The 21,293-nt window shown below is 51.5% G+C and overlaps 6 protein-coding genes across 6 annotated transcripts; 3 read left to right on the plus strand and 3 right to left on the minus strand.

The window, feature by feature from the left end:
- Window positions 1-2,967: 2,967 nt before the first annotated feature.
- Window positions 2,968-4,791, minus strand: PODANS_5_8620 (uncharacterized protein; the record flags this gene model as incomplete). Its single annotated transcript, XM_001904645.1, has 3 exons — window positions 2,968-3,997; window positions 4,095-4,172; window positions 4,220-4,791. The coding sequence occupies 3 exons, from the start codon at window positions 4,789-4,791 to the stop codon at window positions 2,968-2,970; spliced, it is 1,680 nt and encodes a 559-aa protein (XP_001904680.1).
- A 680-nt stretch (window positions 4,792-5,471) lies between these two features.
- PODANS_5_8630 (uncharacterized protein) lies at window positions 5,472-7,976 on the plus strand (the record flags this gene model as incomplete). The annotated part of the gene is made up of 1 exon (XM_001904646.1): window positions 5,472-7,976. One exon carries the CDS (start codon window positions 5,472-5,474, stop codon window positions 7,974-7,976), a length of 2,505 nt encoding a protein of 834 aa, XP_001904681.1.
- A 378-nt stretch (window positions 7,977-8,354) lies between these two features.
- On the plus strand, window positions 8,355-9,098 carry PODANS_5_8640 (uncharacterized protein; the record flags this gene model as incomplete). The annotated part of the gene is made up of 1 exon (XM_001904647.1): window positions 8,355-9,098. One exon carries the CDS (start codon window positions 8,355-8,357, stop codon window positions 9,096-9,098), a length of 744 nt encoding a protein of 247 aa, XP_001904682.1.
- Window positions 9,099-9,256: 158 nt separating this feature from the next.
- PODANS_5_8645 (uncharacterized protein) lies at window positions 9,257-10,039 on the minus strand (the record flags this gene model as incomplete). The annotated part of the gene is made up of 1 exon (XM_001904648.1): window positions 9,257-10,039. The coding sequence occupies one exon, from the start codon at window positions 10,037-10,039 to the stop codon at window positions 9,257-9,259; it is 783 nt and encodes a 260-aa protein (XP_001904683.1).
- Window positions 10,040-11,588: 1,549 nt separating this feature from the next.
- PODANS_5_8650 (uncharacterized protein) lies at window positions 11,589-13,055 on the plus strand (the record flags this gene model as incomplete). Its single annotated transcript, XM_001904649.1, has 4 exons — window positions 11,589-11,602; window positions 11,666-11,732; window positions 11,846-11,944; window positions 12,777-13,055. 4 exons carry the CDS (start codon window positions 11,589-11,591, stop codon window positions 13,053-13,055), a joined length of 459 nt encoding a protein of 152 aa, XP_001904684.1.
- A 1,988-nt stretch (window positions 13,056-15,043) lies between these two features.
- PODANS_5_8660 (uncharacterized protein) lies at window positions 15,044-16,283 on the minus strand (the record flags this gene model as incomplete). The annotated part of the gene is made up of 2 exons (XM_001904650.1): window positions 15,044-16,156; window positions 16,218-16,283. The coding sequence occupies 2 exons, from the start codon at window positions 16,281-16,283 to the stop codon at window positions 15,044-15,046; spliced, it is 1,179 nt and encodes a 392-aa protein (XP_001904685.1).
- Between the last annotated feature and the right edge of the window lie 5,010 nt (window positions 16,284-21,293).

Genomic DNA, 21,293 nt, shown 5'->3' on the forward strand with positions numbered 1-21,293 from the left:
CGATCTTTTTCCTGTTGTTCTCTTCCTACTTCCCGAATCCGATCCAAAATGTCACGACAGCCACAGATGATCGACAGTTATGCACCCACATTTGCAGAGATTTTTGAGAGTTCTAGAATTGTGGCTGTGCGGTTTTGGCCCTCCGTGGAGGGGGAAGAAAAAAATCGCAAGCATCTCCCTCCATATTCTCGCTCCGTTCTCATATCATCTACCAGATTGAAGGATGGGACGCGCAAATCGCCTCAAGTTCCGTGCAGGATTTTCTCGCAGCGGGAGGAAAGGGAAAGCCGAATTAGTTGCGACAAGCACAGCCAGTTTACTTCATACCTACCTCGATGGCATAGGAAGAACGATGAGGGGGTTTGAGACGGACTGAGGCTGGTGGTACAGATATCAGCCCAGGTTTCGGATCATGCCGTTCGCCTTTTTCCGTCGCAGGTTCGAAGTGTGATTGATGATGCCGAATAGATGGAGGAGCACACATACCGGAGAAGCTGAGATGTGTCTTTCGGACATGGAACATCATGATGTTGACCTTGACGTCTAGCTTTCACCATCGCTTGTTCGTCTTGACTTACCCCCTTTTATTTATTTATTTTTTATTTTCCTGTCTTGGCGCTCACCAAACAACTATCACCCAGTATTCAGGACGATTGACGGATGCTTGAGACAATGTCATGATCAGCTTGTGCAACGACCCCTAATCGCAAAGAGCTGGGGGCCATGGTTCATGATCCTCAAGCGGTAAGCTTTCGACAGATGGGACCCTGGAAAGTGACACAAACTCTTTTCTCCTAGGTCCTCAACAACATATCACGAGCCACCACCACCACCGGAGAAAAACATCACATCGTGCAGCAACACACAGTTCGAAGCAACGTAACGTTATGCACACAACGCAGCACGCATTGCGTACCCGTGAGCTGCATGTATGTATGTACAGGCCCGGGGTTGAGGAGGGGGAGGGGGGAGGGATATATACACACTCTCTCCTCAATATATCTTTCCCTCCTCTCCTTATCGATTCGGGGTCACTCGCCACATCTTGCAGGATGGGGTGTGTGTGCCACGGGTTCCGGTGTCAACTGCTTGCTGCCCAGTGTTGGTTCTCCCCCAAATGTCTCACCCTATATCTCACATGGCACTACCTAACCCTACCTACACACCACCCACCCATCCCACTGCCGCGGAGGGACGGGAAAAGAATATATGGGGGTTTGACCAGTCAGGTGGGAGAAAGGGACCATGGGGTTCAGCTCCCGCGGGTATTGTGCGACGGGAGATCTGCGTGATAACAACGGGTGTGCACGCATGGTCGGATACCATCTGTACTCTTGTGGCTTGTAGGGGGATGTGGCGAGTAAGTGTTGTGGGTGACAGGGGGTGAATTTAGGGGGGGGTTGGTCCGACCAACCATCATCAGAAGTAATAATCTGGGATGAACATCACCTCCATCTCAACTTTGCACGAGAAGGAAGATCATTTTCTAACAATAGTTCGTTCGTTCCCCCTTCAACCGCGACAAAAGTGAAGGAAACGGAACCTCCCGACTTTTTTTTTTTATAACCTTTTTTCAGCAGGCGAACTGTCACCATTCGCCACCCCCTCACCAGCCACGTCTTCCTATCGCAGCAACACAAAGATTGTGGCTTTGCGTCATCTGGACATCACACAGACAATTGCACAGTTGAGCCACATTTCTGGCCCAAAAGTTCCCGGGTTTTCGGCACTGGGGGGGTGAAATGAAATGGTGGTAGTAAATGCAGAGATCTCAGATAAACCTCATTGTTTTCGCCACAGCGTCTGTTCGGGGCATCTCACAGCCACTCTTTTGGGTGCTCCTGAGCAGTGCAGGAGCCTCAAATTTAAGGTTGGAGAAGAGAAGAGGACGAATCAGAGGGGGGAAGATGGGTGTGGCGAGTGAGGTTCGTCCCTTTTGGGGCTTGACTTGACTGGGGGGAACGTGACGGGAAAGGATAAATGGAACCAGAGATAAATGGATAGATGCATTTGCTTCCTCTTTGGGCAACTCTTTTACAGTGATGGGAGAGGGGGTTGTGGCGAGTGAGGGAGGTACTGGTACTTATTTGTTCTCCGAAGGGATCGGCGAGGGGATGTACGGCTTTTGGGTAGGTATGGGTTGGTGCCGCACCGGACCGGCATGGGAAACCCGTGGGATTGGACAGAGGGGCTTTTTCGGAGAGGTGGCCGGTGGGAGGGTTTGGATTGGTGATTGGCCAGCGAGGAGGAAGGATTCGTTTGGGGAGTAACTAATCCTCTGTTTACATACTTGGGAGACTGATCGTTCAGTGACTTCAAGAGAACCCTCTACATGAGTCAGGTAGAAGTCAGGTTTAGGTTAAAAAAAATAAAGATCCCTAAATTTGTGCTCTCCCAGCAGCAACAAAAGGTACAAGTAGTCTGAACCAGATCGGCGATCGTCCGCCCTTCCTGAAAACCTCAACAGACTGTTTTGACACGTGGAGAGCCCTTGGCGAATACGTGAAGCACATCCCAGGAAAAAGAAACAACAGATAAAAATCTCTCTCGAGCGAGCAAAGAGTTTTCCCAGCCATGGGATTGTTCAAAGTCTAAAAATAACAAGATGGGAAAGTTGAGGGGCAAGAACATCTGGGTGGTGGGTGATCGGCAGGTTCTGCATGAAGACGTCACCACTTTGGAATATCAATCGTGAGGCGTGAATAGGAAGAAAACACCATGAAAGTATCCTCGAATATGAAATTCAACAAGATTTTCTTTAATTTGAGATCCGTGACTGTCACGGATAGTCTGAGACGGTGTGACTGGCGATGGTTCTGATGAATCGGTTCATGGTCGAGCTTCGTAATGGTTGTATAAACCACGAAGGCGTCTCTGTTCTCTTGTCCATGGCGTGCCGTAGTTACCAAGTTGGTATGTATACAATCGCTCATTAACGCTGCCAAATCCACCCCACCTCAGAACCCCTCAGATCGTAACCCCTTTCCTCACCTCCCTATTCCTCCTCTCCTTACGCTCCTCCGGACTCCCACCATCTCTGTACTGCCACAATCGACTCAACTCCCTGACCCTCATCTTCACCACCCCCTCCCGCCTAAACGTTGCCCTCTTCCTCAAGATCGTAGGACTGACACTATGAATCTGCACCTGTTCCCCCTCCAGATCCCCCTCAATATCAGCCCCCTCGTCATTCCCAATGATGACCTCACTCTCCATGAACTCATTATCCCCTTCTTCTACACACCCAACCAATTTCCCGTCGCTGTCGCGTAGGAGCTTCCCGTTGGCGTCGCGCTGGAGGGGGAACATCCCATCGAGATAGTGCTGCACAAACTGGTGACCGCCGCGGGGGCTAGACCGGGCAAAAACTCTTCCTATGAATCTGGGCATGGTGGGTGAGTCGAGTGTGGAGGTGGTGAAGTGGAGGACGCCCCATAAGGCGACAAAGTCGGTTGTGTGGGCGTAGTGCTCGATGTGGCCGATGGCGCGGTCCGAGAGCTGGGATGGGCGGGCGGAGCATGTTGAGGAGGCAAGGGAGGTCAAAGAGGGGATCTTTTCCTCTTGTTGTTCGGGAGTGAGATTGGCTTTGGCATTGGCATTTGGGGCTGTGTCGTCGGTGACGTTGGTGATTGTCCCGTCATTCTCCTCCAGAGTGGAATCTGTCTTGGCAGCCAGGGGGTTTCTCAGGGCGGCTCTCTGGGACCGGACGTGACGGTGGGGGTTGTTGAAGTGGTTGGCTGCGTTACCGAAAGTGTAGACTTCCAGCTTGGAGAGAATGTCTTGGGGAAGTTCTTGAAGCAGCCAGTCGATAATCAGGCTGCCCTGGATTCCACCCTGAGAGTGGAGGATGAAGACGACTTTGGTGTTTTGAGGATCGTAGAGCTTTTCTTTGATGATGCGGTAGCAGACTCGGACGTCTTTAGTGGCATCTGAAGAAGAAGTTAGCAACACGGACCCGGGCCGGCAACGGGATATGACACTTGCACTGCCAGTTTCGCTGGATACAGCATTCTACAACATCGAAAAGTATACCCGCTCTGTATTGTTGTCAGCCCTCGGTTCGTCTGTTGCCATTTGCTATTGAGAAGACAGACGTTTTGTTATGGATACCCAAGATGGGCCGCTTGAAGGTGACAGCTAGACGATTCAAGTTATTCTTCATCCAGTGTTCCCTATTCCATGTCAGCAAAACGCCCCCACAGCACCTCGAGAGGCATACCCAGCAGCAACACCATTGATAAATATCCACACCTCTCCCTCATGCTCCTTTCTCGCCTCGGCATATTCTGGATCACTGTGATACTCGACCTGGCCTCCTCTGCCATTCAATATCACACACAGCAGTTTGTTGACCCCCATGAAGCCAGCAATCGACCCTACCGCCGTCCACACTGGCAAGATGATCATAAACGGCAACGCAACAACGAAGGCCAGCTGTAAAACGACCAGGACCAAATGGACCGCCAAACTTAGCACGTTGCCATAAGTAAAAGACAGCTCAGACAGCTCGGCCGAGTCGGTTGGCGTCACAGGCCAAACAACATAGAATATGGCCCAGAGATAATGAAAGAAATAATAAACATCCCACATCATCAACGTCCACGGGAGATCCGTGTAGGAATAGTTGATGACCGACTCTCCTCCCGTCTGCGAGCCGATAAACGCCGTCGATGATAGCATCTTGGTGATGGGCTCCAGAGCCGACGCATCTTTGCGCCGGAAGAAGGCCATGATGGCGACGCCCAGGAGAAGAGTAGCCAAGGTGAGAAACGAAAGGGAGATCAACTCCATGATGAGAGAAGAAGAAGAAGAAAAGAATAAGAAGTATGTACGACGAAACCAAGAAATTAAAAATACCCAGATCCACGAGGGATGCTCACATGCCCAATGACTTTGATCAGAATGGGTGCACAGTTAAGGCTGAGAGGGACGCTTGGCCGGTGACTTGGGGTGCCTTTTGTTGGTGTCAGACGCATAGTGACGAGTGACGAGGGCTCAGAGAATTGATGCCAAGCTGAAGCACTGCAGCGGCGGGGGTCAATGTCACTTCTCTCTGCCACCTGAGAGGAGCTAACTGCTTGGCTGTGGATTCCTCTACAGCTATCTTTCAGACGTAAGAATGGAGGAGAAAAGAGACTTGATACACTGGTATCATGGTGTGCCTGAGCTGTGCCTCCCTTACCCGCGCCGGCCCTTGAACCGAAGATCTGACCAAGATATCAACCAGGGGCAACGGCTCAACGGCAAACGGAGATGACGTTGGATCTGGATCAAAGGTCCGGATTTCTTTTGGGTGAGGATGGTTGCAGAGCAAGGGTTAGGGTTGGTGCGGGCTGGTTAAGGCGGGCGCATCTTGGGCTTGGCACAAAAAAGTTCTTATCTTATCGGAGCTCACCAGCATCTTTTTTCGCAAAGGTTTCTGTCCCAGGTCAACATCATCAACCAGGTACATCACCTCCCACACCGACACAATGGGCAAAAACAGAAAGTCCAAGCGCCAATTGATTCGTGACGAAAAACGCGCCAAGAAGCGCGGCCACGAGAACGCCGAAGAGGAAGTCCGCGATGCGAAACGCCAGCGCCGCACCGACGGCGACGAAGAGCACAACGCCGATTTCATCCCCCTCGACGGCGGCAATGGAGATATCCCCGGATTCGTGATTGATACCGTCGGAGACAAGCGCAGGGCTCATAAATATGAAGGGGGAGAGGTAGAGGCAGAGATCAACGGCCATGGCGGTGACGGTGGCGGTGGCGGTGGTCCGGGAAGCTTCGAAAGGGAATTCTTTGGCATGCTCGCCGAGGAGGAGCAGGAATATTTCCGACACGCCGACGAATTACTCGAGTTGAACGATTTCCCATCCGAGGAGGAGAAGACCATCTTCTTGGCGAATGTCTACAAGGAGGCCAAGGGCAAGGAGTTGAAGCTGGCCAGCTCGCAGTCTTGCTCGAGGCTGATGGAGAGGTTGATTCTGCTGTCGAATACGAAGCAGAAGAAGAGCATGTTTGATGCGTTTTCGGGGCACTTCATCAGTCTGGTCACGCACAGATTTGCGAGCCATTGCTGTGAGAAGCTGTTTTTGCAGAGCGCGCCGGTGGTGACGCAGGAGTTGGCTGGGGAGGTGCCTGAGGAGGTGCCGGTGGAGGGTCAGGAAGAGGAGGAGTTGACCGAGAACCAGAAGATGAGCATGGAGGATCTGTTTCTGTTGACACTGGATGAGTTTGAGGAGCACCTTTCGTTCTTGCTGTCGGATCGATATGGGTCGCACGCCCTGCGTGTGCTGCTATTGGTTCTGGCCGGGAGACCTCTGAATCAGGCTGGTGTCAAGTCATTGCTGCAGGGCAAGAGCAAGGAGTATGTTACAGTCGAAGGTGCTGCGGCTAACGCGAGCGAGCTCATTTCACAGACAAGGACTGTTCCGTCCTCATTTACTGCCGCTATCCAGAAGATTATCGTCGATTCGACAGCAAACCTGGATGGAGCCGCCCTGAGAGTCCTGGCCAAGCACCCTACTGGAAATCCGACTTTGCAACTTTTGTTGGACTTGGAGCTCTCCATGGCGCCAAAGGGCAAGAAGAAGGCGAAGAAGGGCGAAGAGGAGGAGAGGCAGGAAGAGCCAGTCAAGGAGACACTACTCGAGAAGCTTGTGCCCGGCGCGCCGGCATCGTTCGCCGAGGAGACCTCGCCGGCATGCGAATTCGTCAACAGCATGGTCTACGACCCAATCGGATCCAGACTTCTCGAGACGCTCATCACCCACTGCCCAGGCAAAGTCTTCAAGGGCCTGCACGCTCACATCTTTGGACCACGGATCCAGAGTTTCCTCAGAAACGACATTGCCTCGTACCCAGCCATCAAGGTTCTCAACCGTCTCAGCAAGGAAGATTTGGCCGATGCTGTTGAGAAGTCCCTCCCCGAGTTCGGGGCTCTTCTTGAAAAGGGGCGCCTCAATGTGGTCAGGACGTATTTTGAGCGCTGCCATGTTCGTAACGCGACTGCACAACTCGACCAGCTTCTTCAAGCGCTGACCAAGGCCTGCAACAACAACTGGAAGCACATCGTACCCAAGCTGTGCCCTCTTGAGGAAGAGAACGAGGAGGACAAGTCCAAAGAGAAGAAATTCCAGCCTGCTGAGGTCAAGAACAAGACTGCTCTCCTGTCGCATGGTTGCCAGATCGTCAGCACTCTGCTTTCCATCCCAGGGAACCCTGCCAAGGCGATGCAAACCTCTCTCTTGGCCCTCCCAGCTGACAAGATTCTGCGCATGGCAACCTTGAATGCTCACACTGCTGGCATCGTCACCAAGGCTCTCAGCACGCCACCTCAGCTCCCTCACTTCCACAAGTTGTTTGTCGCCGCCATGCTGCCCAACATCATCGATATGGCCCTGACTCATCACGGCAACCCCATCGTCTGCTCCATCATCACAATGGCCTCCAAGGGTGACAAGGACGTGCCGGTGGTGCCTTTCCACCTGAAGGAGAATGTTATGGCTAAGCTCGAGCAGCGTGAGTCACAGCTGAGGGAGAGCTGGCTGGGGCGAAATGTGTGGAGGTCGTGGAAGGGTGATCTGTGGTCTAATCGCCGGCATGATTGGGTGAGGTGGGCAAAGGAGACGAATCCGGAGGAGTTGCGGCTGGCTGCTGCTGCTGGGGGCGCCAAGACTCTGGAGAAGCAGGAGGAGGCGCTCAAGAAGAGGACTGAAGCGCTACAAGAGGAGGCTTTCCCTGAGGAAATGGAAGAGGACCAACCAGAAGAGTCGGAGCCGGTGAAGGTGAAAAAGGAGAAGAAAGAAAAGAAGGAGAAGAAGGAGAAGAAGGAGAAGAAGGAGAAGAAGGAGAAGAAGGAGAAGAAGGAGAAGAAGGAGAAGAAGGAGAAGAAGGAGAAGAAGGAGAAGAAGGAGAAGAAGGAAAAGAAGGAAAAGAAGGAGAAGAAGCCAAAAGTAGAGGAGGACGCGATGGAGATTGATGGTTGAGCGTTGTAAAATGATACCCGGGTAGCGTACCCGTACCCTGAATATTCCATGGTAGAAGAGCACACCACGTAAGCTTGGTCTGACTGAGACAAGTCCAGAATATAAGCAGCCTTTCTCATAAACCCACCCTTTTTGGGGCCATCCGCCTTGCTTACATTGACTGCATTCGGCATATTTTCTCCTCGGGGTCGTGTTGGGAGACTTAGCGGCGATCATATGACGCGGGGTAGGCAGACGTTAGCCGGATATCACCCCAGCTTCTTCTGATCTCGCTCACGTTCTGACATCAACTCACGATAAATACCCCAGCGTTTCCGCCCCCCCCCCCATTCATTTCCTACCCCATTTTCACCCACCACGATTTTTGTTTCTGTCAAAATGCCTCCCAAAACCGTCATCGCCTTCGACCTCTACGGCACCGTCCTCTCCACCGCGTCCATTTCTTCCTCTCTCTCGTCAGTGTTATCCCTCCCGGCAGAAAAAGCAGGAGAGCTGGCTGGGTTGTGGCGGCGGTATCAACTGGAGTACACTTGGCGGTGTAATTCGATGGGGAGGTACACCGACTTCGAGACCATCACCCGCTCCTCCCTCAAACACGTCATCCCTGAGATCACGGCTGCCCAGACCGACACTGTCATGGCAAGTTACAATAACCTGTCGATGTTTCCTGAGGTTCCGGACGCGCTGGCGACGATGGCGGAGAATGGGAGGCTTGTTGAGGGGTATGTCTTTTCCAACGGGACAGAGCAAATGATGGGTGCGAGCGTGAATAGGAGTTCGGATTTGTGGAGTTTTGGGGCGGTGTTTAAGGGGTTGGTTAGCGTGGAGGGTGTGGGGAGGTATAAGCCTGATGCAGGGGTTTATGAGTATCTGGTTGGGCAGGTTGGGCGGACAGAGAAAAAGGGGGTTTGGTTGGTGAGTGGGAATCCGTTTGATGTGCTTGGGGCGAAGGCTGCGGGGTTGAGGGCTTGTTGGGTTGATCGGGAGGGTGGGGGGTGGAGGGATCAGCTTGGGGAAGGGTTGGGGGTGGAGGGGCCGGATTTGGTTGTTAGGGGGGTTGATGAGGGGGTTGAGGGGATTTTGGAACGGATCAGATTAGGGGGGGAGGGGGGCGAAGTGTGACGATGTAGACAGCTAAATGGGTATGAAGATGTACATTTCGACTTCATTACATGTACGTGATACATTGATTGCTACAAGTACATCGACTGCTTCATGGTCGCCTGGGATATCCACCACCCGACACCACCCATTACCCCTCCTTGTTAGCCCTCCACTCTCTAAGCATACCCCTTCCTCTCCAACTCCCTAGCAGTGATAGCATCAAAGTCCTTCCGCCCCCTCGCAATCTCCCGTCTCCGTTCCCCCTCGAGCCTCTTCTCTTCTTCTACCCGCTCCTGCTCTTGCTGCTCCCTGAGCTCTCTTTTCGCAACCTCGGGGTGATGATGCTTCCTCGCCCAATCCTCACCACTAGCCTTTCTAGTCAGTTGTTCCCGCTCGTAGGCATCCTCCCGGCGCTGCTCGTGCTTCTTCAGCGGCCTCTGAACCTCCTTTTTCTGAGAAGGAAACAGGGTCACTTTGGCGAGCTGTTCTTCCCTCTGCTGCTGGAGTTTCTCAAAGGCTCTCTGTCTAACCCTCTCTCCGCGCTTGAGTGCCCGGTCCGGGTCCTCCGGCTCTGCTCCAGTGAAAGGGATGATGGAGGATGGAGACTCTTTGCTGGAGAGGCTGGGCGGGTTTTCGGGGACGAGGTCAAGGTAGCGGTTGACCGTTGTCTTTGGGCCAACGTATTTGTATTGTGTGGTTCCGGCCTGGGAGAGGAGAGCTTGCGCCTTAGTAACACCGAGGGCAAGTCGACGGGCAGTTTCAATGGGGAGGAAGGAATGTTCTGGGAGTTGTGCTGGGTGGGCTGTGGCTGATGGCGGAAAGACTGTGAGGTTCTCGCGGGCGAGGGTGCCGGGGGGGAGCGAGCGGTCGCTGGTGGAGCGGACTATCTTGGTTGGCCTTGAGTTGGGGAAGGATACCGGGTGAGGGTTGACGCCGTTATCGCTATAGGAGGGTGACATTGCTACTGTCGATAGTGATGTCTATTTAGGTGGTATGTTTGTTTTGTTTTGTTGTCTTTCTCAGGGGTAAAAGTGGAGTCGCTGATGCGTCAAGACAAAAAAGGTCGACTTTGGTAACAAAAGGCCAACTTGAAAGGTGAACAAAGGTGGCGGAATGTTACATAAAGGTTGAAGAGCTCGGTGGGGCTTTCATTATTACTGTGAGGACGGTGAGCAAACGTCAGGTGAAATCGAAGCTGGTGATGGTGACGGTCGAGTGGCTGTTAGCAGCAACAAAGTTAGCGACTACCAGGCCAAAACTCTGCAAGATATAACTAGACTGTTTGGTGTTTGACCAATTTAGAAGATCAGGAAACCTACTTTTCACCTTCCAGAACCCCCTTGTTGATTCAATCTGCAATATGTACGCGATGCTTTCATCTAAAACCCCCTCTGCAGGCGAGACGCTCCGTCAAAGGACAGAGTTACGAATTTCTCACTGATTCTCAAGGTAAATACTCAACAATCTAGGTGTCTTGCTTCTTCATATTTATTTCCACAGAAGTGTCTGCGTACCCTAGAACGCGTCACCGGTCATCCCAACTAGTTCCAACATCGGCCCCTTATCGCCGACTTCCCTGGTGATAGTTCTCTAGATAAGCTATTGAGGAAAGAACGAAAAAGCCATCCGGGTACTGTTCGCGCGCACTGGGCTAGGCAGTGCCTGCCTTCCACTTGATATTATCTCGATCAACTTTGGCCTCGCCCTCTCTCTCTCTTCTTCTTCTCTCCTCACGGCATCAAACAAAAACTGCTCGCCCTGCCCACGCCACAAGTAAGTTGTCATTTCCTGTTTGTTTTGGTTGTTTTCTTGGCTTCATCGTTCGATATTTTACGGCTGCTTCTTTTGTTTACCTCAAAAGGGGTGGTCAAGTCTTGGGTCGGTCGCCACGGCGATTCGGGACTGACAGACGACTACTTTGGGTCTGGGAATGCCTTCGACTCCAGGTTTGGCCGTCAACAACTTCTGTTGACACCAGATTCCGCCATCTACAACTTCCATCGACTTCACACTCGCTCGTCTTCAAGTTTGTTTGGCCTTGGATATGGCCGTTGGCGAGCGTCCTTGACAACAGTACAGGCACCGCCATGTCGCCAGTTTAGATATACTCTAGCTGGGCAAATCGACACAACACCGATAGGAGCTCCCACTGGGTCCGAAAATAACCTGCTGGAGGACGGCGTCTACTCCGATGTGGATTACAAGAGAGCTTCATCCATGACAATCTGCAAAATACCATCGACCCTCACACTTTGTCCGCTTCTGAGCGCGCCTTGGAGTACATCAAACCGCAAGAGACCACACCATCACCTCTCCTTACGAGACAAGCGGCTGGGGTTGAAATCTCAGCCACAGCAGCATCTCAGAGTTGGGAATGGTTATCAACATGCTATATACTAACACCTTGTTCTCTAGCAATAACACAAACACACACTCCCCCTCTGCTTTTTTTTTTGTTTTTTTTTGTTTTTTTTGGAAAAAAAAGAAAAGAAAAAAGAGGCAAGAAAGATGGGGCGGTCGGGGTATGTCAGCGATCTACATCTAATGCCAATCTGAAAAGCAAATAAATGCTGATGTTCTACTAGATATGACACGACCAACCTGGGGCCGTTCGGCGTCCCTGGCTCTTCGGCGCCCCCCCCTCCTCCTCCTGTATGTTTTCACCAAGTCCCGGTTTTTCCTACTCGCGAGCGAACATTATCCTGGCAGCTGGGAGTATACCATTTTTTTCCGTTCACGTTTGCTAACAATCTTTTTTTCCACAGCCTCGCGGAGGATCTGGGGTGGGTGACGGTCCCGGCGGCCGCGGCCGGAAGCGCGCGGCCCCTGGTCAGGGGGGGTCCAGGAAGAGGGCCAAGAAGGCCGTAAGTACATTTTTTCTTTTTTTTCTTGGTGTGCAGATTCTTTTTTTGCTTTTGGGCAGCCAGTTGGCTTAGTGGCCTTGCTGGAGTTGAGTCGTTGACTTGCTTTCTTGTCGAGTTGAGGGGGATGCTTGTGTACGTCCGAGATGGACGGAACATGTCTGGTTCTATCTTGGGGCTTGGTGGCGTCAGTCTGAGGACTGTCACTTTCTCCCGTTTATTTTGGATCGGTCGAGTTGACTTGCGGCTGTTTTTGACGGTTGCATTGTCTGGGTGACTGGTCTCGGACGTCGAGGGATTGTATATGTCTTTGGACTGCTCTGCTTTTCTTTGCAGTTGTTTCCAACTCTTCTTTATCTGGCTTTAGACTGTCATTGGTTTTGGCTTGGCTTGCTTCAGACATTCGACTACTCGGACTTTTCTGTCTCATCAACACTTGCCTTGTTTATCCTGCCCATTTGAGTCCTCGCGCCCCGTCACACCACCACTCCATCGCTCCAGCAGAGACGCTGGTATCCCGCTTCTCGAGACTCTCATCATCGACGCAATGCCAGCAGGACCACCTACAACAACAGCAGCGTTCGCAAGAGACCTCTCAAGGCGTCTGAACACAACCATGACACTGGGCTTCTCTTCTCCTTCAGGAGTATTACTGATGGTGTGGTGAAGGAATGGTAGTCAATATGTTGTCGAGGTTGAATTCGACAGTGCCGAAAGCTTCGGCCAACCTTCTTTGCTCTGTTACTTATTCTTCCCAGAATAAAATGCCAAGGCAGCTGTGAATAAATATCTTGCTACCTTGAACACAAAGCTAACATCACTCTCTCCTTCCCAGAAAAAAAACAACGCCCGCGAAGAGGAGGAGGAAGAGGAGGAGGAGGAGAACCCCGCGGTGGCGGCGGTGGGCGGTGGTGGTGGAGAGGCCGGTACTGGTGCTGGTGGTGCTGGCAACGGCGAAAGGAGCGGCGGCTTCGCGGCTGCTGCCCCCGAGCCCGAGCCTGCTCAAGAGCAAGCTTTTGGTGGCTGTGGTGAGGGTGGAGATGAGGAGATGACGGAGGAGGAGATGGCGGCGGTGATGGAGGCGTGGCGGAGGGAGAATGGGCTGCAGGAGTGAGCTCCTTGCTTGCTTGCTTACTGGCTGGGTGTGAGCCTCTCCTGGGATTGTGGTGGTGGTCCTTTTTTGTCTCCCTGCTGGGTCTTGGACCTGGCGTTTTCTCTGCTGTGTGGCTGGCTGGCTGGTGTTTTTTTTTAAAAAAAAACAGGAACGATAGGACTGGGAAGGGATCTGGGAGGCGCTGGGGCGCTGGGTTTGGCTGGGGTCTGGTTTGGGGCTTTGTGTTGGCTTGGGCTTTTTCCTCTGGTATTTTCGGTTCTGGTGTTTCTGTGGGGAAATTCTCTCTGGTCTGGGTTATTTGGGCGGGGGAGTGGCTTTTGTGATACAGTTTTTTTTCTGGCCTGAGAGAAAAAAGTGAATAAACCAGGAGGGGGTGGGGGGTGGGGGGGTTCGTCTTGAGTTATGGTGTTATCTTTCTTGTGAAATGTGTGATAATACGTGTGATTATGTTTTGATGTTCTGTTCCTTGCTATGTCGATTTTTTTTATTTTTATTTTTCTTTTGGTGGGGGGGGGGGGCGTTTGTGAGCGCTGCTGAACTTCAACGTCTCTCAAACATGGGAAATGGCCAGGATGACCATATTAACTCGCCTCAAGGCATTACGAAGAGTGGCGCCCCTTTTTTTTTCGTTTTCGAGTACTTCCATCGAGAGGTTTTAGGAACACTTTGGTCCCCATATCAACCTAAGAAGACTCGGCCCTCTCAGAGAGCTGGCTCCTAACCCTGGGAAACCTGTCTGCCAGTTCTCTTGCGGTTGCTGTATAGCTTGTTGGGCGCTTGTGGACGTATAAGCGCGGTCTTGAAGTTGTTGCTTCCATGGTCAAGTAGTTTGGTGGTCGTTTACAAACATGAAAGAAAATCTGTTCCCGAGTTCTTCCTTCACGAGTATTGTATCCTCTTCCACATTTTGTCGAGGCTGGAATTCTGGACGCCCCTTGAGCGAGATACATGTTGAAGTGACGACGTGCTCGGAAGGCTAGAGTAGAGTACCTCAGCTCTGTCAAAAGTCACACAACCACATCACATCACAGGCCCCATAACCAACGTTTTACACAAGATTTTGTCATTTTATTACTCCAACACCCCACCCTTCGGCAAGGTCTCGAGAGTCTTTTTGCTAAAAATACATCGGCTCTGAACTCTGTTCATTTTTTTTTGTCTTCTTATTTCATAATTGTGTTTCAGCCCCCCAACGACACAATTCAACCCAGACACTGAAGCAACAACCTGTCCTGGTCTCCATCTCTCTGACAAGAGGTACATCACACCACCGTAGACCTCTCTAAGAAAACAATAAAAACCAGAGAAATACACCCTCACCCCACCTCCAGAAACCCCCAACCCCCCAACTCCTCATCCCCTGTGTCGTATGCTTCATGTGTTGGGTATCAAAATCATCCCACCATGCACAATTCGTAAACCGTAAATGTCGTTGGATGTAAATCTCCTTCCTCGGGAGAGAGCAGCCTTCGGCTCTCAACCTGCATCAGTGCCCCAATCCGCAACGCCATTTCATCCGCATCCCAAACTCCGCGACACCGTCGCTTGCCCCTTGCTGTTGTTGTTATCTCTCTTGGAGTGTGCGTGACCATGGTCGCGGGTGACCCTCCGAAGTCTGAAACCCCTCAGTCCTGTCCCATCAACCACCATCCTCACCCCTCTACCATTAAGTAGTACCAATACGTTGAAAAGAATCCCTTTGCCCAAATGCAGACCTGTTCCAAAACCTCACCCAATCCCTTGTTTATTCTTTTGCCCTTTTCCCATGTTTTTTCGCCTCGTTTATCATGTGTATCCCAATCGCAAACAAAAATACCACATCAAGCGGCAAAAAGAAAAAGCCAACAAACACGAGTAAAAAAAAACTCGGGATAATCTCGCCCTATTGGCAAAATTAACGAAAAAAACTAATTCGATCGCGTACAAATACAGATTTGAACAGAACGCTCGACTCAGCTGTATCACCCTTGGCGTTCCCAGCCTTGGGATCATTGGGAAGCAGTACCGACGTCCTCAAACTCGGAAGGATTGAGAAGATCGTCCCAGTTGTCCACCGAAGCAACGGGCGATGTATCAGAAGCGACAAATGTCTCCTTGTTTGGCCCGTCACCGGCGATGTGTGACTGCTCCCGAAAGTCATATCCGGTGACGAAATCCGTATAACCGGAGCCCATGTCTTCAAAACTCATGTCGGCAAAGTAGGCCGTAGGAGAACCATGAAGCTCAGGATCGATTGCCTGGGCCAAGGTGTCGGGACTGCTGTTGGGCGCGGCAGTCATAAAGTTCTGGAACGACAACTCCTGGGACAGCATAGGTGAGTTGGATGCGCTGAAGTGGCCAAACGAGTTGTGCCTCGAGGCAGAGGCCATGATCTCGGCGGCGCTGTTGTCGATTTCACCCTCGGGTGAGGTAGGGTTGCTCGACGTACCCATCGAGACCGGTGAGACCGATGCAGCTGGCTCCCGGCTGGTTGCTGACGAGTTTGATGCTGGGCTGATTGAGCGACGGGTGCGCCGCTGCCGAGGAGGGTACTCATGCGGCCCATACGAATACTGCATGTTGCCGAGTCCGAAGCTCTGCTGTGAAGCAAAGGACGGAGACTGCGAGAGTGGCTTGGACACACCTGAGTAAACGGGCATCTGAAGCTGCATTGGCATAGAAGACATGTGTGACGGTGGATACGGCGAGTATGTTGGCGTGAACTGAACTGGGTATGCCTGGACCCGGGGCATTACACTCCCAAAGACTTGGTTGAATTGCTCGTCGACTTCCTGATAGCGGGCTCGAGTTTGGTAGTCCATTGTATGTTCGGCCAGACGGTGTCTTGGCAGGTCATCAATCTCGTCATACCACAGTCCTTTCTCGACATTTTCTTTGGTGATTTTGAAGCGCTTGCCAGTGCGCTGAAAGTGAACCTCGGATGCTTGGTGTGCGGATTTGAGGCGGTCCTCGAGACTTCGGTCCATGCGACGAGAAGCAGCCACATAGGCTCTTTCCTTGTTCTCCAAGTTGGACTTGACAGACTTGTCCATGGTTGTGTCGCTCTTGGCTGGCTGAGATGTTGAGGAGGTTCGTCGCTTGTGGGAAACGGTTGGCTTTTGCTGAGGAAGCTGTTAGCCATTGCAAAAAGCGTAGGCAAGCGTGGAGTCACTTGTGACTTACCTCTCTGACGGCTGTGTTGTCCTGCGGCGTCTCGGACGGTCGTGTTGATGGTGCACGTTTACCCATGAGGACGGCTGTTGATGGTGCACGGATCACGGATCACAGTTTGCAGGATGGGTGTCAAGGACAGCCGGGCGAAGAGAGAGAGTTTCGATTTGATAGTAGTGGTTGATGGGCTCTTATGTTTAAGCTCGAGAGAATTTGGAAAAGCCAAGAGACGAGAGTGGAAGAATATAAAAGGAGACAGAGTTTGGCTAGCCAGAGGAAACTAGTGGAAGTCGCGGGTGTTACAAACACCGGGCCAGAGAACTGGAGCCATGCTACTGCTTTGGGAGATGGGAAGTGGCGGTGCCTTTCGGGCGCTTCGCTGTCAACGAAACTCTGTTTGTTTCTTCGATCGATGTTGAAGCTTCGATCTCCGATCTATGGCTGGTACCTTTTGGGCGCGACGTTAGCGACCAAGGTACCTCTTGAGTGGTCCGCCAACCCCGCTTTTTCTTCTCGTGTACACTGCGTCGGCAGGACTGGATGAGCCCCTAACAAAAGCCGGACATGGTCGAGATGTGGCAGTTTGCGCAGGGTCTCCAAACTCTAGGATAGCAGCCCCTCCGCTCAGGGGAAGACTCCTCGTGTCTGAGGGGACTCGATCCGAGACAGAGCCCGTCTACACCGGCCCCGTCGTACTACGCATCCATCGATGCTTCCAGCATGGTAGCATCAACATGTGACCTGAGCGATTTCCCAACTAAATCGCATTCAAGACTCGATCCCAAAACCTGACAATTGATGAAGATGAACCAGTGGCTCTGTCTACATCTTGCGAGTTGCAAAACAAAAAAAATACGTCAGTTCATCAGATGAATGAACGGAGCAGGTGTTTGCAACCAATTGCTCTTGGCAGACATGGGCGGAAGTTTTCGTCCGGCCATGGTGAACCAACGGCTGATACCTCACCTGTTAACAGTTGGCGCAACCAATCAAGGCACGGCAGTTGCTGTGAAGTACCCCTCATGCGTTGGTTTCCTGGATCTGTGACATGCGGTGCCCAGACAACGAGACAGCCCAGCAAGATTCCTGCCGCGCATCAGGCTCCTGGCTCCATCGTTCTCTCAAAAATCCACGTGCGACCACAGTGTGAGCGTTTGGGCTAGGATCTGCAATCGTGGCTGGCAGGATGAAGCTTCCAAGAGCTGGGAGCTCATTCGACCAAAGTAAGGGGAAATTGTTAGCACGCATGCGATTGTCCCGCTTCCACATCAAATTCCATCTTCCAAGGGATGGCATTTGGGCTTGGCACGTCAGTGCTTCACTCTGCGCTAGCCTCTTTGGGTCGCGGCCTCTTTCTCTGCCATTAGCTTGACGTCATTATGATTTTCTTTTGGAGCAATCTCTCAAGGCGAACTCCATATTGCGACCACCGGGCATAGTGCCTGTATCGACCTATTCCCACTCGCCCCATTCGTGACTTGTAGGGGATTTTCCATCCATTGCAAAGCACCAGTCACGCTCTTGCTCTCGCTCTCGCTCTTGGTTTCCCCTTCCGGTCCCGCCCGCAATTGGCAAGCAGATGTGTGCAGTTGTGCCTGGCGTCGGGCAGGTCTGGCGTGCTGGCCCATGTAGACCCGGCTGTCCGGATCCGGGATGGGGTGCTCATGATTGAATGGAAAATGGCAATTCTTCTCGAGCCGCAAAACCTCCTCGGACCACCACCCGGCCTTCCGCTGCTTGTGATTCGTCAATTGTTTCGGACGACGTTGGGAGAATGACATGGGATGACGGGAAATATTGTTAGCGACCTTGGCATCCTCGGCCGGTGGATGCAAAGTGATGCAGGTCTGAAGCGATGTCTTGTAGATGACCCGGCTCTCCACTTGGGGTGATCCCCTCCCGTCCACGTCTATCAATCAAGATCTGGAGCGACGGGGATACGGTGTGTTGTCGTTGATCCAACAAACTCTGACTGCCCGTTCAAGCCCAGGTGGGATGATCTTGGAAATACGTCACAAAGTCCCATCCAATTGAAATCGGCGCGGGACATGTTGGACCCGGGCAAAATTCCCGATCTTCGGCTGAGGACTGGTTCCGACTTGATTAGCAATGCGCCGCCGCTTTGTCAGAGAATTTTCACTTACATTGGACGATCCACACATAACAGGTCTGTTCATTTTGTCGCCGATAAAGTCAACCGGCTCTGATATGCTAGCCACTCCCTCACTTCGCCGCCTTCATGTCCGTCTGTAGCCGAATCCAAGGCCTCTTGGACCCTGTATACCGGTCTAAACTTTGACATAAGCTTCTGTCATGTTGAACAAGGGTCTGGCCCCGTTGAAAGTGCCCGGCAAAGCACGCACAGGTGCACATGCAGAGGGGTTTTCTGTCAACATGAGATGAAATACTAATCAAGTTAAATAGATTTGATCAATTTGAGATGTATGGAGCAAGTCGACGGTAACTCATCGTCATCTGCCGGCGCTCAGATCAGACAAGCTACCTCTGAGGTATCAATTCGCAGCGGTACTGCCCCCTTCCGAACCGAACAAAGTTGCCCCTCAGATTCTGATTGAGCCAATCCGTCATCAAAGTTTCTGGACCAAGGTAGAATTCCAAGAAGACATGTGAATGATTTGGTGGTGTTGCAACGGGTAAGGGAGTCCTGTGACTGAAAATGACAGCAAAAAAAAAACAAAAAAAAAGAAAACCAGGAAATTTAGAAATAGAAATCGAAAGTAACCATAAGGGACGAGGTACTGATCTCACTGAGATGACGTACGATACAACGCACTTGCTCCCATTCAACAAAATAAAACAAGAAACGCGAATCAAACGGAGCATGCCCAAGCCATGTTATTTTCCTGAAGTTTGAGTGTTGAAAGGAAAATAAAATCGAAAAAGCCTCCAAATGTGGTGCGAAGAAACCGTTGTGAGAGACTATCGTATCGATAGACGGAAAATGATGCCATGAACTTGCGAGACGAGCTGAGTTCAGAAATAAGCCCAGAATTTGCTCGGCAGCTCTCTCCCGACGGGACAGTATTCCCACTGTAGCCAGGCCAGGAATCCAGGAAGGTTCTTTCCTCCGGAAAATTTTGATTGTCAAGAACCCTGGCTTTCGGGTAGTTCCTTCCTCCAAACACAAATTCGGTCCTTCCAGGAAACCAGCCATCGCGGATACCTAGTATCAGTCGTTCCTTCCTTCATCCAAAGGCGGGATGGGCCAAAAGCTCGCCAGGGTCAATGAGTTGATCCAATGGCTCCTTCCCAAACGGCGTGACTTTTGATCAAATCAGATCTTTGAGATGTTCATTGACTCATTGAGCAATTCTCAGGCCTCAAGCCACGCCCACATGCCCCGGGTTGATGGATCATGATCTTTCCGGGTTTCCAGAAGGCAGCAAGGGCAACACTGCCAGAGTCACTTTCACATAGCGACCATGGCGTTATCCCACCCGAGCCGTTTGGTGAGCCCTAATCTTTCAACAAGTTAGCATTTCAAATTCGAGATCTCGGCACGTGGAGGCCATGAGCTGGAATCAGATGTCGCTTTTACACCTAAACAGCTCACGGTCCAAGACCTTGACATCAGAACACTCCCCTGTTGAATTCGAGGATAAACCTGGGTCATTGACGGCAGATCTTGGACGTCTGTTGCTGCAGGATTAATTCATTAGCTTGATATGACTCCCACAGAATTGAGAGATGTTGGCCGTAGCATACTCGCCTGTTTTTGGGGAAAGACCTGAGCTCTTGGACATTCCCGCCGTCATTGAGCTCACAGAAGAGGTCCTCGAAGTTTAGGCCTTGGTGAAGGAAATGTTGGAAGCGTGTCCAATGAGGAAAATAACCAACGCCAGGGAAGAGGGCTCAGATCTTATACTCTTGAGATTTGAAGCTTGTTTGTAACCTTTGGCAGGCGCAAAGCCCATTCCACACTCCAACCCATACAAGATTTGGCTTGTGGCACCAACATGAACTTTAATGGTGTCGTATCCTGGCTGCGCTTGGTACTTTACTGGCGTTCAGGTTATTCAAGGTTTCTTTTGGAGCGAAGCTCCATAAAGGCACGGAGTAAAATGAACATGAAGCAGTGGCCGGAGCTTTGCTCTACTTACTATAACTGAAAGCTGGTAAACTCTTGGCGACCAAGAGTTTTCTGGATGCCTACCTGGAGCATTTCCTCCTTTTTCGGAGATACAGGTCTACGAGGACCACAAGGACGAGAGGCAGGAGGCAGGAGACAGGAGCAAAGCCCCCGACTTCTGTGGGTAACTACAGCCAAGGTATCTTGTGTGCGAGGTGCTGCTCCCGGTGGATATCAGTCAGGTTGCTACTAGGGCTTCTGCCCTGTGGGCCACGGGTCACTTGTTGATATAGATAGATTTCTGCTCTCTGGAGCCGATCTTCCAGTGCGGTACAATACTATCACTTTTCTCGCAATTCTGCTGGCACGCCTCACATCTTGTAATATGGGAATTTCTTACTTAGATACTAGCCGTCTATTCTTGGCCTCATCAATGCCGAAATCATGGTGCAGATGATGAACCAAGTCCAACAACAGCAAGACATGAAAAGAATATTACTCTTACAGCCAGCAGCTACCGGCTTCATCACCAGAGATATGATATTCACCATGGTATTTTACCATGTGGCTCAAACGGCACCGAAACTTCTAAACCCGTCGAACGTTTGCGGTGGAAACAATTCAACTCTCACGGTTGTGGCGCTTTTTGAACGTTAAACGCCTAGCTATCGATAGGGAAGCACACCCCCCGGCTGGAATCGGCATGACACCTTTGCCGTTGGTGAGCCTTCCATTCATCAGCCATCTTCTCCCCGTCAGAGTCTGAGGCATTAGCTTTGAGCCTCATGGCAAGGCGGGCGGTCTCTCAACTCCCGCGTCCAATCCCCCCACTCAACCCCATCTAAATCCTGCTGAGCATTTTGTCGGCTCCTCTGGAGCACCTGGATATGACAACATTCTCACACAAATTTCCAAATCTCAGTCTAGGACCGAGATGCTAGCACAACAAGGCTACATATCTTGGCTTACGAGGCTATCGTCAAACACGAGAGCATCTC

Source organism: Podospora anserina, chromosome 5 (genome assembly GCF_000226545.1).
Source record: "Podospora anserina S mat+ genomic DNA chromosome 5, supercontig 9".
Lineage (NCBI taxonomy): Eukaryota > Fungi > Ascomycota > Sordariomycetes > Sordariales > Podosporaceae > Podospora > Podospora anserina.